This window comes from Acanthopagrus latus, chromosome 14 (genome assembly GCF_904848185.1).
Source record: "Acanthopagrus latus isolate v.2019 chromosome 14, fAcaLat1.1, whole genome shotgun sequence".
NCBI classification, from domain to species: Eukaryota; Metazoa; Chordata; class Actinopteri; order Spariformes; family Sparidae; genus Acanthopagrus; species Acanthopagrus latus.
In genome coordinates, this window is record NC_051052.1 from 3788246 (window position 1) to 3805470 (window position 17225).

At 39.9% G+C, this 17225-nt stretch overlaps 1 protein-coding gene across 2 annotated transcripts in view; it reads right to left on the reverse strand.

Annotated features, from left to right (window-relative positions):
* mkln1 (muskelin 1, intracellular mediator containing kelch motifs) overlaps positions 1-15499 on the reverse strand; it is a 30094-nt gene extending 14595 nt beyond the window's left edge. Inside the window, exons 1-12 of one of the 2 annotated variants that reach the window (XM_037121559.1) lie at positions 15348-15499; positions 14131-14200; positions 10444-10586; positions 7167-7255; positions 6936-7045; positions 5271-5463; positions 5073-5150; positions 4715-4780; positions 2491-2603; positions 1755-1967; positions 327-548; positions 54-183 (exon numbers count right to left, since the gene is read on the reverse strand). In XM_037121559.1, coding sequence (XP_036977454.1) covers positions 54-183; positions 327-548; positions 1755-1967; positions 2491-2603; positions 4715-4780; positions 5073-5150; positions 5271-5463; positions 6936-7045; positions 7167-7255; positions 10444-10586; positions 14131-14200; positions 15348-15427 — 1507 coding nt within the window. In that variant the 5' untranslated portion in view covers positions 15428-15499. Of the gene's footprint in view, positions 1-53; positions 184-326; positions 549-1754; positions 1968-2490; positions 2604-4714; positions 4781-5033; positions 5151-5270; positions 5464-6935; positions 7046-7166; positions 7256-10443; positions 10587-14130; positions 14201-15347 lie in introns of both variants that reach the window. The other variant, XM_037121558.1, reaches the window with a different exon arrangement.
* Between the last annotated feature and the right edge of the window lie 1726 nt (positions 15500-17225).

The window sequence follows — 17225 nt, forward strand, 5'->3', positions numbered from 1 at the left end:
TGCCTCCTCTTCGTACACAGAGAAAGAAGTGTTCGACGGAAATCAAATCTTACCCATGCCTGAGTCTTTCTTCGTGCCATCAGATATGATCTCAACATGGTCTCCATCCACATCATAGCTGAAGAAATCATTGAGATAAGTCTTTGACCTCTGTCCTCCAAACACGTACAGACAGCGGTTTCTCTATGATTGTAAGGTAAAAGAAACAAAGTCAGAAATGGAGAAACAAAGAGATAATGATTAACATTAAAGCTTGAAGGAGCTTATCAAAACAACCAAGCAATAATGAACCAAAACATGTCTTCAGAAGGGCAAATAGGACTCACAGTGTGGAAGAGCATGCAGTGTCCAATGCGAGACTGGACATCTTCCGGCCCGGCGTTACACGAGTCTTCCCTCAAGAGGCTCCATGTTCCGGCCTGGCAGTGGTAGGCATACAAGCCACTGAACTGAGGCTCTGATGTCCGACTGTCCTCCACGCTGCCGTTACATGTCAGGATGCGCCCGCCAAAAGTGTAGATCATGTGCTTCTCTGAGTCCATGCACATCTGCAGGAAGAGGAGAGGACAAAGAGGACGAGAGATGGGGAAACAGGAAGTGTAATAGTTCAAAAAGAGTTAGCAAGCGCAGATTTCCTCAAGAATTTCCTCAGATTTGCTCAAGAAATTAAAGAGAGGTGTTAATGAAAGTGGATTCAGCTGCTTATGGCTGAAACACAGCTGAGCTGTTTACGGCTGAAACACATCTCAATGGAATCTCTGGGTTTTTAAGCAGATTCTGATTCATACATTTTTCTACTTAAAAACCCAGACATTCCGTTCAGTTGTGTTTCAGCCATAAACAGCTTTCTTTGGCTAAAAAACAATTTTTTTTAAAAAAATGACAAAACCTATAGTTATTCCCTCAATATTATATGAGCTGCGAAATCTAGGAAATTTCACTTCAAGTCTATTTTCTTCTGTTTTACAAGCTGAGTTACGCAGACTGCGCATAGGGATCTGAATGCTACCAATACACAGGTGCTCTACAGTCAATATGTGTAAATGCACCCTGTGTAGTCAAGGACAGAGCACTGAAACTGCTGCTGCTCTGCTGATATGCTGCTCATGCTACACCTCCCCTGTAGACATGGTGGGAGGCGAGATCTTGAAATTGCTTTTTTGTCCAAATCTGTAGGCTGACAACCAAATATATTCAGCTTACTATCACAGTAGACTGATTACTATTCCCATTTGATAAGATAGATCCAGAGCACTTATGGGATTTCTGTTTAAGGACTATCTTAACAGATGTTGCTAGTTTATGTCTTATCAAATAACTATTTGACTAATTGCGTCACAAGGTTTTGTACCTCATACTTTCATAGTTTCTTAACAAGAAATGTATATTGAAAAATGAACAGGAACATTAGAAAATACACAAATTGTGTGTGCTTACAAAATGCCATACAGACAGTTACCAGTTTATAAAGTTCACCCACCTTGAAACCAGTTAAAAATTATATATATATGAGTGGTGTGAGCTTTGTCATTTTGAAAGCTGCAATTTGTGGGATTGTTGTAATAATTTGCTTTATATTATAAAGTGTTTCCTATATTTTGTCAATGTTATTCATATCAGTGATAGTTAAGCATGTTTCACTAGTCAAATAACAGTAACCTGTCAAAGTGATCAACTATGGGTTTGGTTTCCCAGCCAGTGTACAAATGAAACAAGAAGTCAGGGAGCTACAAACAGAAACAGATTCCAGCTACCTGATGGTCAAACACCAACTTTGGTCCCCCATCAGCTGACGTGTCCTCGCTGAGTAGCGTCCAGGTATTGGCATCAATGTCATAGCGGTAGAAGTCGCTCTTCAGAGACTTGCTGTTCCTGACACTGGAGTCCAGGTACCGGCCCAGTGTATAGATCTGACGCCGCTGGGAGTCGATACACATCTTGTGGCACGAGCGAGCACTTGGTCCACTCTGATAGGTGCACAGAACAGTGGTGGGATGTAAATAAATCCTTAATGTAGTAAAAGCAGCAATACATCATTCTAGAAAGAAACATTTTACCTTAAACCACTTTTAACTCAGTGTAGTAAAAGAACTAATTATGCAGAATGATTTAATTCTAGAAATATGTATAATATATATATCATTGGATTTTAGTTATAAATGCATCAATATGCGAGCATCACTTATGTATGGACAGGTAAAGGTGGACTTTTTTTATTTTATTTCTTTACTGCAATAACCTAATAATAACATATTCTAATTTGTTAATTGATTGCTGTTGAATATTTGTTAAATGTTTTATAAATCTGAATTTCTATGGAGTCACCAACTATGGCTGAAAAAAAAAAAGTGCAGTAGCAGTATGAAGTAGCATTAGCTACACTCCCACAACTTTTCACTCATTAAATGTATCAAACATATTTTGTACATTTTGGTGTCTTTCCTCAATACAAATCTGTGTTTGAACAAAATGTTTTCTGATCTCACGCACCTCTTTCTCAGTGTCTCTGGAGATGCAGGCCCACTGGTTCTCCTGAACACTGTAAGCCCAGAAGTCAGCCAGGTCCTGTGTGCCATCCCAGCCCCCAAACAGGTACACAGTCTCTGCAGGGAAAAAACAGCAGAAAGTGTCAGACGCTCAATATTCAGAGTTACTTTGAATAATCTGATTAAAGTTATGCTTTGACAAAGCATTAAATGTTCCCCAAGGTGAGCATGTAGTCAATTGCAGACAAAGTTACCAACACAGAGAAACATCACATGGTAAGATCCAGTCTGCAGCAGTGAACATAAACACATACACAGGCAGAACACACAGACATACTGCATCACCTTCTCATAGTATCTTAAAAACACACGTGTGAGTGAATCGGATCGAAGCATTCATTTTTAGATATTTATTCTGGTGTGGAATGAGACTTTCCAACACATTGTCATTTTAAAATATATTCCAAACAAATTTGAGAATCACTTACATTTGAGAACTACTCAGTCACAGGGCAAAGGAGAATGCAGCATTACAATAACACAACACAGGATGTATTGTGATATACTATCGCTTTACAGCTCCAATACTTTACCAATCTCTGCTGTGATAACATCATTGTTTGGGTCAAACATAGGCCATTGCAGCTCAGGCAGATGGCAGTTGTGGGAAGTTGCGATTGTATCAGAGACTTGTGTAGGAGGAAATAAGTTCAGCCAGTATTGCTACAATTCCAAAACTGAGTCCAGACCAGAAAATGAACTGTGAAAGCCACGAAATATGCAATGAGCCACTGGTTATGATTAGTTGACAACCCCAATTGCTAGTCATTCAAACTTTATCATTTAGTGTTTACCATTATTTTAATAAATGTATACATTTAAATTACATATTGAAATTGTTCCCACTAAAATATCATGTCTTCCAGGTCAAATGTTGCTTTGTAAAACATGACCATTCATTACTACTGTAAAAAATGCCAGTTAAACGCACAATACGTAATTTAACCAGGTCACACAAGACAAAACAAAATACGCAAGTGGCATGGGATCATGCAATCCATCTACATCAAGCAGAAAGGTTCAAGAATATCCTCTAATGTCTCAGAATTTCATCAATGTTATGTTAGTCATGTTGCAAGCTTCCTTCCCTCCTCTGTAACTTGTCATCTGATGCTTACCCGGAATATAAAGTCACAGGTGAGCAAATGAAAAACACAGTGGCATTTAATAAAATATGAGATTACTGTTTTAATGCAGAAATGACTTCTTAAAGAATATCTTTAATGCAGCGTCTAAGATGTTTTTATGTGTTTAATATGCGATTCCATTCACCCAGTGAAAATGCAGTTATAATAATCAGGCACATTTCCTAAATTCCTAAATGTTCCTTTTGTTACACTGAATATTGTTTTCAATAACTGTTTGCCAACTTTTATTTAGTCAGTTGTTGTCATATGTTGTAGGATAATGTGCAATGCTAATAAAACACAGGCACAAATAGCCACACATTTTAGCAACATTCAGAATAAGATTGGTTGCAGAAGAATGTAAATAACAGATTACAATGTCAGTTATAATTTACTCAGTATTTTCAGGACGATGTTAAATCCGTAAAATTGTGTTTATTTTTTACATTTTTGTCAGTGTTTTCTTTATTTAGACCTGTCATAGTCTAAGTTGAAGCAAAACTCACACTTGATCTCTGTCTACATGTTCCAACATAAACACAACAGAAAATAAGAGATTGAGTGAGAATGATCATGATGAGACAGAACTTTTGAATAAGAAATCAGTGGGAATCTCCTGTATAAACTGCTCCTATCATCTACTGCATCCGAAACACAGAGGTCAGTATGTGCAGCCTGAGACACAGACCAGAGGGATGCAATGCCTTCTCTCAGTCCTTACACACGTTGCAGACACTGCATCACTCTTTCACACACACTCACACAATGCAGGCTTTTGTTTTTCAGATGCCCCTCGGTCAAATACGCCACCACCGACAAACAATAGTTGTGCGTCTCTGAGAAAACAAAAGTCGTGATTTATCTGCTCCAAGAAGAGAAATGCCCTCAGTATTGTTTTATTTTGGAGAAGGGCTGGAGTTGGAGGGAGGGTTAATTCGATTTAACAGTAATAGAGCTTTGCATTCTGAGCATGTGTAGGAGGGTATGAGTCATAGCGTTGATTAAACAGCCAAGTCATAACACTGGCTGCGTGGGTCTTACCAGTCTGGACGTCAATGACCATTTGATGTCCTCCCCTCATCCCCGGCCTGTTGTCGTCGCCATCACCTGCAAAGAGGGGACGAAGGAGGACACAAGGATGGTACATGAGCGTGGGAGATGGAAGATGACGCATAGGAAAGTGAGAGAGAGGATGATGTGATGGGTGGAATAATGGGAGGAGCAGAGGGCGGGAGGGAGACAACAAACAAAAGAGGGAGGTTGGCATTACTTTAGCTACAAGGCCACAGAGCTTTCACAGTGTGCTGATATATTTGAATGACGGATCGGGAACATTTCCCGCTTGAATAGAGGGTCTCACTGTTCATGTCGTCTCGGTTGATTTCTTGGGCGCTTGTACCTTTGTTGCATTTCGGGATGATCTGACTCCACCTGGGCTTGTACTCCTGCTGGCTGATATACTGGTTAAACAAACCGTCTAGCAAGGAGAGAAGAGGATCAGTTATGGCAAAATCACTGACTGGTTGGGAGTCAGAATAAAAAAAAAACACTGAGGTAACTCAGCAGTAACCTGTAATGTTTTGCTCTGGTACGATACCTCTCACAGCTTTGTCTATGAGCTCCTCACAGGCATCAAAGTCTCCTTGTAGCACCAGCCTGTCATGCAGGTGGGTGAGCATTGGGTGCTCCAGTGCTATCCGAGTCTTCTTTTGCAGTGACTCGAAGGCCTCTGTGTAGTTATGCTGTCGGAAATGCTTGAGGCAAAGGCGGATGGCTTCCTGTTCTCTGTACTGCAAGAGCATAATGGAGAGGAAACCGACTCAAGTCTACAACCACAAACCATAACTCTTATTGGAGCAGTTGACAAAAGGGACATCAGAACTTGGGGTACCATGAACAACTGGGTATTAAACCTCAACTCTTTCTTTACCAGCCATGACATGTTGGCACCAAACACTTGGTCTTTGTTGATGTGTTTACTCTTTATCAAGTGTATAATATTTTGAATCATACTGTTGTCAGTTATTAACTTAATTTAGGTTAAGTTCTTGTAGTCATTTTAATGTAGTTTGCTAGGCACCTGGATTTGTGAGACCACGTGATCATGTCAACTCGCACGGTGTCAAAAATACCAAAGACACAAGGAAGTTTAATATCATGTGTCACTTATACACAGTTTGGCCTTATGTGCACCAGTTAAAAGAATGTATTACATCTTTTCAACTGGGCTACCTGCTTGTAGGTGCGTCTTAAAAGAATGACATGCTTGTACTGATCCCCATTGTATTATCAAAGATCACAGATATCACAGCTAACAAAGTGGCTCCGCTAATTCAGATGCAAACATGTTTAATTTCCTCTAACTTCTTCACACTTACTATTGAGTCATTTGAAAGCTTTAATTATGAAGTAGCATTAGAGGAAACTTTGTGTTTTTCAATCTGCCCGCAGTAACTAAACATGACTGTGTGGAGGCGAACATGACAAACAGTCAAATATCTGCTGAGATAAATGGTACAGGATGAGACAAACTGAGGAGATTCTGTTAGAAGTTTCAAAAGTATTGAGAGATGAACACACAGACTTATGAAAACATCCCTCTCTCAGGTTTCCTGCACAGACGTGAGTCGAGTATCGATATGAGGGGGAGACAGGTGCTTGTTACGGGTTGGCTGCAGTCTCTAGACTTTACCGCGGCCCCCTTTGAGGCGCGGTGCCGCTCAACTCAGCGCAGTTTAACTAGTAATGGAAAAGCAAATCAGTGCAGCTCGGTTGGACTCGGTGCTGCCAAAAGTGCTAATGGAGAAACAGCACAATAGCTGCTCTGAAGATGCCAAAAATGGTATTTTACTCCCTCAGAAGCATTTCTTTTTGAAATTTTATAAGAAAAAAACAAATATACTATGATTAATACCATCTGTGCTTCAAATTATACCGTGATATAAACTTTACGTTATACTGCCCTGCCCTGATGAGAAATTAATGAAACTCTTTCCTTTTAATGCTCTGCTGTTGAGGCTATTTGGTTCATTTACAATCCCTGCTTTTTTGTAATAAAACTAAAATACCAGTTAACAAAAATGTAGTCTGATCAAAGAAAGACTGTAGGAGTGTTTTTATCCACAGGTGCCTTTCGTTGTAGAAGTTACGTTCTCCTGCTGTCTGATTAATCCATCAACAGTCTCAGGCCTGCTGAATCTGTAATCTACTCTTTCATTCCCAGCCTTTGTCGGTAACCCACAGTCTACCATTGACTGCTTACCTTGCTGTACCAATTAAGGCAGGGCTGCACCACGTCAGGATCTTCGATACCATGCAGCTCAATATACCAGATGCTGAAATTAAAACTAGGACCCCAAGACATCAGAGGCACTGAAACACATCAAAAACAGAGAGTGGGAAATCAGGGTAACAGAAATAACAGAACAACAGAAATATTCACCGTGTATCTTATCAATCGAAACCACAATTGATAAACCACATCAACTCTCACCTATTTTGACAAATCTGCAGGGAAACATCTGCTCGTCGATCTTATGCTTTAAGGTGAACGTTTCCTTGTTGTAGTCATTCTTAAGGCCACTGGAAGAGAAGGAAAAATGTTTCATACATTTTTATCACTGAGTTGAGTTGCCAACTGCATCCATATGCTATGAAATGTTGGATAGTCATCCAAATCTGGCAGTTAACCAAACTCCATTTGTCAGTTTGGCAGCTGGCAGCTATGATGTGTCCTCTTCTTTAACAAACAGGCAGTCTGGTAATGTAGTGAAACTGGAGGATTTACTAGATGGTATAATCCACCAATTACTGAGAGAATGTCCCTGTACTAATTGCAACTTTTTTCAGTTTCCACATGTAGTAGATATTGATACTACATTAATTTTTTTCATTAATACTACATCTACTGGTGTACATGTATGAGAAAACCATATTCTATGAATTATCATGTATCACCACAGATGGCACATAGTAGGGTCAAAAAAGTCCAAAAGACCAAACTGAATCTCTCTAAAACATACCTCTTTCACCCTGGTCAAAAAACACCAACAACAGCCAACAACTGGCTTCTGTCTTCAATATGAATGTGTAGAATCAAGGTCAAATGACTCTGCAGTAGTTTTGGGTATTCATCAGCTTTAGCTTCAATCTGCTATGATGAAAAACACACCACACGTGGGTGAAGAAATACATTTTTGCCCCTTTTCAAGCGTGAGGCATGATAACTGGACGCTGGCTTGTTTATACTTTTAAATCCTTCTCTGTTCAAGGAAGGGCTTGAACACTGTTTAGTCAACATGGAGTTTGAAAGAGAGACTGAAGAAAAAATGTATTTAGAAAGTAACCACTGTCAGTGGTTTCCATGCTTGTCATGGAAGCTTTGGAAAAAACTATGTGCCTTATTCCGTATGTTATTGATTAAGACTATGTAAAACAAGTTTTAACATCTTCCAGATGTAGCATGTGAGCATGAATGATTATTTGTACCTATATGTCAGCCCTGTGATGATCTGCCGACTTGCGCGTAGGATATAAGGAGTACTACCAAGCACTTGTGTCCTGGGGTGGCTGGATTAACATTGGATCCAGCAGTGCGCCGAAACCCCAAAGGTTGGTGCGGTGGTGTGGGAGTGTCCCTCCACGGTGAATGAATGTAACTAATAGTGAAAACCTTAAAATTTCACAAGTGTACTAAAAAATAAACTGTACTGAATGTGGATAATTTGCCACTAATCAGTGGTCCGTCCACTTCAACTAGCCCAGGCCTTTTCCACTGTGACATAACAACCTGAAATTTGACATGTATTTATTTTAACAATCTCTGACTCTGTATGCACTGTTCTCTGCCCAATTTGGGTTCATTGATGATCGAAATTTAAATTAAATATCAATACTGAATATTTGAAACTGCTCCATTACCAATACCAGCTGTGCTTTCTTGCTCTCCCGTTTGTCTGGCAGCAAGCAGACACTCACATCGCTGCAGTATTCACATATTCCCACTAAATTACCTCAAATGCTGTTGTTCTTAACACATAGTACACAATCCTTGCTATAATCGTCTTTCCAAAAAAAAAATTGTATGCCCTCAACATCGTGTCAATTATACCTGTGATAACCAACATATTATCAAACATCAAACCTTTTTAAAAAAGGTACTGTGTATTGTAGAGTTGGGTAAAAATATCAGTTCATCAATGCATTGCAATGTATTTTTTCCCAATTCAATATCGATTCAGAATGTCCTCTACATCGATTCAGGCAAGCAGAGGCCCCGGACCACCTGCTATCCCTCTCGGTCACCGTCTCCAGCAGCTGGAAGCGCCTCGCCCGTGACACCATCGGAACTGCAGAGGCGGGTAGCCAATGTCTGACGCAGCGTAAACTCCCATCGCAGCCGGTCTCACCCATGCGCATGTGGGTACACTCTCCTCTGGGGAGAGTGGGGGTTCAGTGTCAACGTTTTACCCCCTTGCATCTAGCCGGAGGGCGGAGGGACTGCGGTTATGTCTATGTTTATGTCCAACAAAAGTGTACCACGCAGTCCCAGAAACAATGGCACTTTCTCAGCATAATTAGGCTAGCACCATTTTATAACATATGGTGTGCCTTTGTTTACATTTTAATTCGAACTAGAACTTCCTAGAGGAAAGATTTATAATCTAAGATTACTTTTTTGAATTTAATAATTATCAAAACTCAGGTAACAGGTAATGAATTATTTTTTATTACTACTTATTACTGAATCGATATCAGAGCATTTCAAATCAACATTGAATCAAATCAATATTGAACTGAATTGCGGCCTAAAGAATCAAAATCGAATAGAATCGTGAGGTTATTAACAATACCCAGCCCTAGTGTATTGAAGTTAGAAATTCGAGTATCGTGACACTACGCCAACACTAACACTAAGAAGCAGGGCAGTGCGACCAAATGCTACATGTCTATATATAACCCTTCAAGAGAAGAAAGAAAGGTAAAATGATTTCACTGCATCCTGTAGTCTGTTCCCCACCAATCTGTTCTCTTTGCTTCACTGAAACTCTGACCCAAACAGGTGATCTGCAAGCGGTGAAATAAAGTGCAAGGCCCAGTTGCGCAAATGCGTAGGGATATGAAAGTTCAACAGTTGAGAAAATGTAGTGCCAAAAGAAAAGGCGGTCTGACGGAGATGTAAAGCGGTGTGAACTTTCTCTATACAAAAGTACACTTGAACTGATATAGATTTTTTTAGGTGGGCCTAGTTTTAGGTGGTTAAAATTCTCTTTGAATCTGGACTCTGTTCTCTGCAGTACAGAGCTGAGCATCTGGACTGGAGCGAGGCTGTGCTGATCGGTGATTACGGTAGGGAACAGATCGAATACAGATCTGTACTTTATATGACCCCACTTCAAAAAACCTGAACTATCCCTTTAAGTTCCTGTAGTGGAAAATGCCTTTAAGGTCAGTATTGGCTCCAATATGAAAGCTCCTGGATACAGAACCTCTGCTAGAAGACCAGCTCAAACAACATCAATCCCAGACATCAATAATCCAACTGCCTTGCAGCTAATTTATTGCCTTTGGGACATTATTTCCCCTTAAGTTACCCTGTGAGGCAGACCTTTCTCCAAGAATGTGAATCTCCCCCAACAAGCTACAAACATTCCCAATTTCTTTTACAAGAAAACAAAAAATGCTGCGAATGGAATTGCAAGTTCACATCAAAGCTGCTGAAAATGTACATAAAATTAACAGTTGGACTGACACAAGCAGCAATGCCTCACCTGGACAAAAGCTCTGTCATGTTCTCTTCACTCATCCCACCAAAGACCTTAAACTTCTTCAGGTTGCAGACGTGAGTCTTCTCATACTTCCCAAAGGTGATGCTCTGAACAATTGCTGGCCTTTCCAATTTCAAGATTAAAAACTGGAAATAAATAGAGAGAAAAGGTGAGAGGAGACATGAAGCAGACTGAAGGCAAAGAGTTCACAAGAGAGTTATGATGCTATTAGTGTGTGGAAGAGTGCAGGAAATTGCCTGTGCTTATGTCAGGGCAACCATTGTGAAAAGATTTGCTCATTAGCTAAATGACTAGAGCAAGGTCAATCTACTACGTCAGGTAAGAGGCATTACACACAATCTATGAGCAGCATCCACATGTCACTGGTGCTCTAACGAGCCAGCACATCTAATGACAAATCACTAGTGGCCAGTGGGCCAGAACGAGTGGAGACCACAGGCCAGAACATTGATTAAATGTGCTACTGGAAAACAGGCATTTAACGAACCCCAGGGATCAATGTTTTCACATCCACTCATAAAAGACAGATATTCTACCGCATCCTGAGCGGTAATCATTATTCATTTATGTTTACAGGGTATATACAGAAATTCTTAAGTTGAATTTAACACCTTTTAAATACCATTTTTAATACCTTCACAATATTTTTTAATACCAACATGATATTAATTTGGTTTCCTCAGCGTACTGATTAACAGCCTCTTGCCTTCTAAATGCAACTAACAGTGGAGTTGCATTTTGGTGTACAGGTCACGGCATATTTTATCCCTTAGACTAGCACTGTGTTTGACTAGTGTGTTACCTTTTAACTGTAGTGCCAGCATGACCTGTGGATTTCATGTTCCCCTTTTGTTGAGGTTATCGACTGCAAAATCTGCAGTTCATGGATTGTCCCTCTGAGACTTTAACCAGTCAAATTTGCGTACTCATTCTTCATGAAAACATTACTTTCTGACCTTTTTCGCCACACTCCTGTCTTCAGACTTGGACTCGTCCTCTGAGTTAGGATTTGACTCTGGCACATTTCTAGGTTTATTGGGGAGAAAATAACCCAGAGATTCCACTGGACACATGTCCGGTGTGTTACTGTTTCGATCTGGTTTTGCAGTGCTGCAGTATGTGTTGTAAAAATAACAACACCAAGTGTTCCTGACCAAAGAATTACTAGAAGAGCTTGTGTTTGTCTCTTTTTTGAGATTTGTGTGCTGGTGTCAACAAGGACTGTTTTATTTTGAAAAGTAACTGAATGTTATATTGTTGTTTCAGTGAGTGACTTCCTGTCCGCTCGGTGCTAAATTCTGCTGAATTGCTGTGTCCTGCTCCGGTATCCACTGAAACAGAAGTCCAGCAGATATGCAGCGCAGCAGACCTGGTGGAAGTTAAGATATCATCTAGGCCGGGTGAAAAACCAGCTCAGCTCTGCCATGCAGCGGACACGTATCTGGTGGAATCACGGAGCTCGTTTTGCCATTGTTCCCTGAAAGTGAAACCTTCTCCTTCTGCGCTCGGCAAATTTTTTCAGACCCTCTCCCTCCACACAGTAGCCACTTACAGTGCCATTCCCTGCCCATCTACCACACACTGGCCTGAGAACTGTCAGTCCAGATTACAGATTTTTTTTATTCGCTTTGGTTCCCTTCCACTACCGGTCGCAAAATGCCACCACTTGGTTGCAGTCTGGAGCCCTGGAGGCGCAAAGAGTTGTACCACATCACATACTGTCTGACGTCACATCATCGATACCTCTCACTACTCGCACATATAATTTGTATAAATAAATTCACCCAATGCTTAGGAGGTAGGCCTGCACTTACCACAAATGGAAAAAAAAACTAATAGTTGGAAAGTGGTTTGAAAATTGAATACCCCCTCAGACGTTTATTACTTTTTAATACTTTTTAATGGCCTTAATTTTTGCTAATTTAATTGACTACATTTTAATACCTTTTACAACCCCGCGGACACCCTGTTTTACATGTCTACATATTTAACATGTTAATGACTCGAGATTGATACCATTAGGACTACATATCTTATCAATTAATTCACACTTTTGATTTCTTAATTTCTATTATTATTATTATTATTATTATTATTATTATTATTATTATTATTACAACAATTACTGATCAATCATTTGTTCCATGAAATGTTCAGAAACAGCAAAAAATGTACATAGAAATGTTTGTATACCCAAATTACTTTCTTCAAACTTTTCAGACAATCTTTCAATTTTGTAGCTGGAGCTTGGGAATGTTTGGCATTTCTGCTTGAACACTGACTCAGTGAGTAATTTTCTGCAGATCAATTTATCAATCTCTCATACTAACATTGTTTTTTTAAAAACTGGTACTGACAAATGAATACCAATAGAAAGGCAAAAATAATAATACTGCAATTAGCTGGCTCAATAGTGGAGATGTGACTGAATTTACAATAAAATACATTATAGCAAAAATGCTGCCCAAACAATCACTAATTAGCTTTTTCTTATTTTGATTGCTTTCAGGTATGCTTTTACAACCCAGCTGCTTTACTAGACAGAAACATCTTGAGACCGGCATGTTCAAGCTGACAGCTGAGGGATTAACCATTGTTTTGAAATGCTTCATTTCCTCTCACCATACAACACAAACTTTCAGATTTAACCTCAAACTCTGCCTGGCACAGCATAGCTGTACTCAGTCCATGGGTTCAACAGACACAATAGGAAACTACTTTTTCATTGTAGTAAGACTCCAGACACTTCAGACCTGCATACTGCTGGGTGAACATTTGAAGCAGAGAGCAGAGAAGCCTCACTGCCATCTAGGGAATATAATAATCAGTCCTACACCCTTGCTTGTTAAAAAAGAAAAAAAAACAACAGAAAATCTTCTTTTCCCCACAATGAATAAATGTTTTAATCTCGCAGTTGTCTTTGTGTAAACAAACTGCTTACTACTATAAACTGACATGTTTATTATATTAATCATAAATAGAACCAGCCACCATTAAAAATTCATGCACCTCGTGTTCCAATACCAAAAGAAGTATTGGAGATGCTTCCGATATTGCCTAAAATGCTAAAAGCAGTATTAGCGAGTACACACAAAGTGTCACACCAATCCAATGCTATAATATTAATTCAAAAGAAACAGACCCTGCTACTTCCGAGCAGCGTACTGTGTGCCTGTATGCACCATAACCTTATGTTATGACACTGCACAGGTAGCCAGTATCCATTAAGGGCAAGTGACTTGTGTAATTTCAAAACACATCCATAACATAACATCTACATAGTGCTACTGGTAAAGGGGTGGAATTGAATTGGGATTGGATATCAGCTGTGCACAAAAAAATAAAAGATTATCAGAAAAAAAATAAACTGTACCAGCACATCTTTAATCTGCAGCATGGGTTCTGATAATGATTGCTTTACACTGGTGGTGACTTTCTTTCTATTCTTATCGGCCACAGCCAGATGAAGCTTGTAAAGACACCAGGAAGATGTGGGGAAACCTGTTCCCACATCTTCCTGTAAAAGATTGTGAATAAAATCATGATAGTATTTTATAAACAAATGAACCAACACATGCCTCCCTGAACCTCCCACTTTGTACTTAATGCCCACTCTAAATTTTCATGTCGACTGAAGTCTGCAGTTTTTGTTAATAGCAGCAGACCTACCTGTGGGGGGTAGTTGCTCTCAGAAGACCACCTGGAAGACTGATCATTAGGTTTGTCCACCAAGATGTTCCTGAAAAACACACGGAGAGAAAAGTAGTTCATTTGTCCCCGTGGGACATCACTGCAGGAGTGAACCTGAGGCACAGCAGACAACATGGCATCAATGTTGTGACACAGGAGTTACCATTCACTACAGGCCGGATAAATATGGGTATGTTTGACAATTCCTGTATAAATTACATGGAAAGGTAAAGGAATTATAATAATAATGATAATAATAATAATAAACTAGACTATGTCAGAAGGTGTTATGAATTAATTTATTTGTAACTAACATTAATATAAGTTAACATACTGATGTATGCAGGCTAACATTAAGGAGCTAAGTTACGGCTAAACTGCACCTTTAGTGCTGAACCAGCAACAGGCGAATGCTCAAAAACTATGCTTGACAGCACATACAAAATGTAAAATTTAGGTGGGTCTGTTTGTTTACTGCAACCATAAAGTGTGACGTTTCGTTTTATAACACTAGTTTCCAGTAGCCGGTAAACAAGACGATTAGCTGTTGTTGCTAAAGCAAAGCTATTTGGTTAGATAACAGCAGCTAACACTCGTCTCCTACTTTAGCCCAGAGTACATGGGGACGTTCGTTTTCCACGTACAAGCACACCGGGCTTCACAATGCTGAATCAACGTCTAAAAGAAATGACTGTTTTGACAACATATTAATCTTAAGTTGCTACGGATTTTCTGACATGGTATCAGCAAGTATGTTTGAAGGCTGCTGAATCAAAACAAGCTCATCTGAAGAGAAAAAATTTTATGTTGACGTACAGAAAGCACCTTTAACGGATGATCCGTGTATAGCAGACACACGACTTTCGCTTTAATGATGTCAATAAGCACTATGAATAACTACAACATTTAAAGTAAGATCCATGTGTTGTTTGACTAAACATGCAATCGGTCACGCACAAATGTTCTCCACAAATGCTTTAATGGATGGCCAGCAACATCACTATCGGCACTTGGGTAAAGAAACCAAACGCCCCCACCGCCCCTGACAAAGCTAACTGGTTCGGATCGCAAACGAGCTAACGTTAGGCCAGTCGGGCCGGCTGTAAGTAACAGTGGTGAACTGAGGCGGCAGAAGACCACATGTGAACACAAAACCTAGTGCATATGCCGGGCCAACTAACGTGTGCATTACTTACTCGGGTAAATATGTAGAGGAGTAAGAGCTCCATTTAAAAACGCTGAAAGTGAGGACTCTGCTCTCAGGAACGACAGCCATCTTGTTGCAGAAAATAACAAGCAGCAGGAGGCCAGCACGGAGCCAGCAGTGACAGCCCTTAAAGAGACAGTACACCCTGTTTCGGTTTGTCTGTTTGTGTCGATTTAAACATAAATACATATACAGTATAAGAAATGCATAATACCAATACTAAGCTTTTTGCCCCAATACACTCGAATAGAATGTTATGGTGCTTTTAGCTTTGAAAACGACACTGGTGCAACTCAATTGTAATATCTCTTCCAAGAAACAATGTCCAGATATTTCAGACCATTCACAGACCTCACATACCTGTTTGAGAGCCCCCAAATCCCCAATTGATTTGAAAGGGTTATTTACATCATTTTCAAACCAATATCTTCACTGTAGCTGAGGCGGTTGCACAAGCTTAACTGCATGTTGAGTATGTAAATGACTTACAGATGTTCAGATTACATTAGACATGCTATATGTCGGCAGTTATTTCCTGTTGTTCTGTTTGTTTGTTTTTTCCCCCCACATTTTAAATCAAATCCAGATCTACTTTTATTGTTTAGGAGAATACTGCATCTGTAAAACTGTGAATAAATTTTCTGAGCATCACAACGCCTCCGAAATCACTTGTTTCACTTCAATCAAGCCCCGTCTTTTCTGGTCTTAAAGTTGATTAATAGATCATACTGTGGTCCTTATTTAACTATCGATTGTTGGGCTCGGTAACACAACAGTGGGTCTTTTCTGACACAAAGAAAGCACAGCTGCTGTTGCCTGTCCTCTAAAAGCACCTCTCTGGGTGATCTCAGTGTATCACTAAATGTCCAGTCATTGAGCGCAAACAGCGTGGATGAATCATCTGATGAGTAATACGAGCTCAGCTTCCAGTTAACTGGACCTCTTTTACCGACGCTTTTACTTCCTCCATCCCTCAAACCCGACTGCCTTTCCTTGATTTGATATCATAAACGAAAGAGGAAACAGGAAACAGTAGTCAGCCAAACAATCTCCTTGTCACAAGGTCCAGTAAGGAGCAGTTCAGTCGCATTACATGACCACCATTGGTTGATGAAGATCATATGATGTGATTGAAAGCTTCAAAACAGCTACCAAATGGACCATGTGGCAGGATTGCAGTTATATATGATGTTGTGGTCTGGTCAGTTTGTACTAATCACTTTGGCTTGCCATCAGACAACATGCGATGGGCATGTTCAATTTGGTATTTCCATCAGAACTGACAAATGAAACTACAGGTAATTAATGATAATAATAATATGTATTCTGTTTAATACATAGGCATGTGACTCATGCCTGTGTATACCCTCAGAGTGGGCTGGCAGCAACAAAGGAGCTGGCGGTGTCACTTGGTCTGAGGAGCAGACAGCACAAAAAAAGCAGGTGGGGGAAGCTGAGATGTGTCTTTTGTTGACGAGAGTTGTAATCCGCTCTAATTCAAACCACAGGCGGTCTGCAAGCCTCGGAGACCCCCCGACCTCTGGTATGTTCACACGGTCTGGACTAGCGGCGCAATGCCCCATCGTGCTGAGTAAAAAAATCCACTAAAATAGTGATCATGATGTATGTAAGTGTGTATATCTTTATGACAGCCTAAATGAAAGTCTGTATCTTTATTTTTGGTATATGCAATCAGCTTTCAAAGATGATTCATTTCAAATAAAACACACACTTGTCAGAGTCATTTCCAGTTTCTCTTGTTTCAGGCATTTTCTAGACATTACTGTAATGTGATTAGGCAATTTGCTGTACTGGTATCTAAGATAACGCAACAAGAATTGTATTGGAAGCAACAGAATTCAAGAAA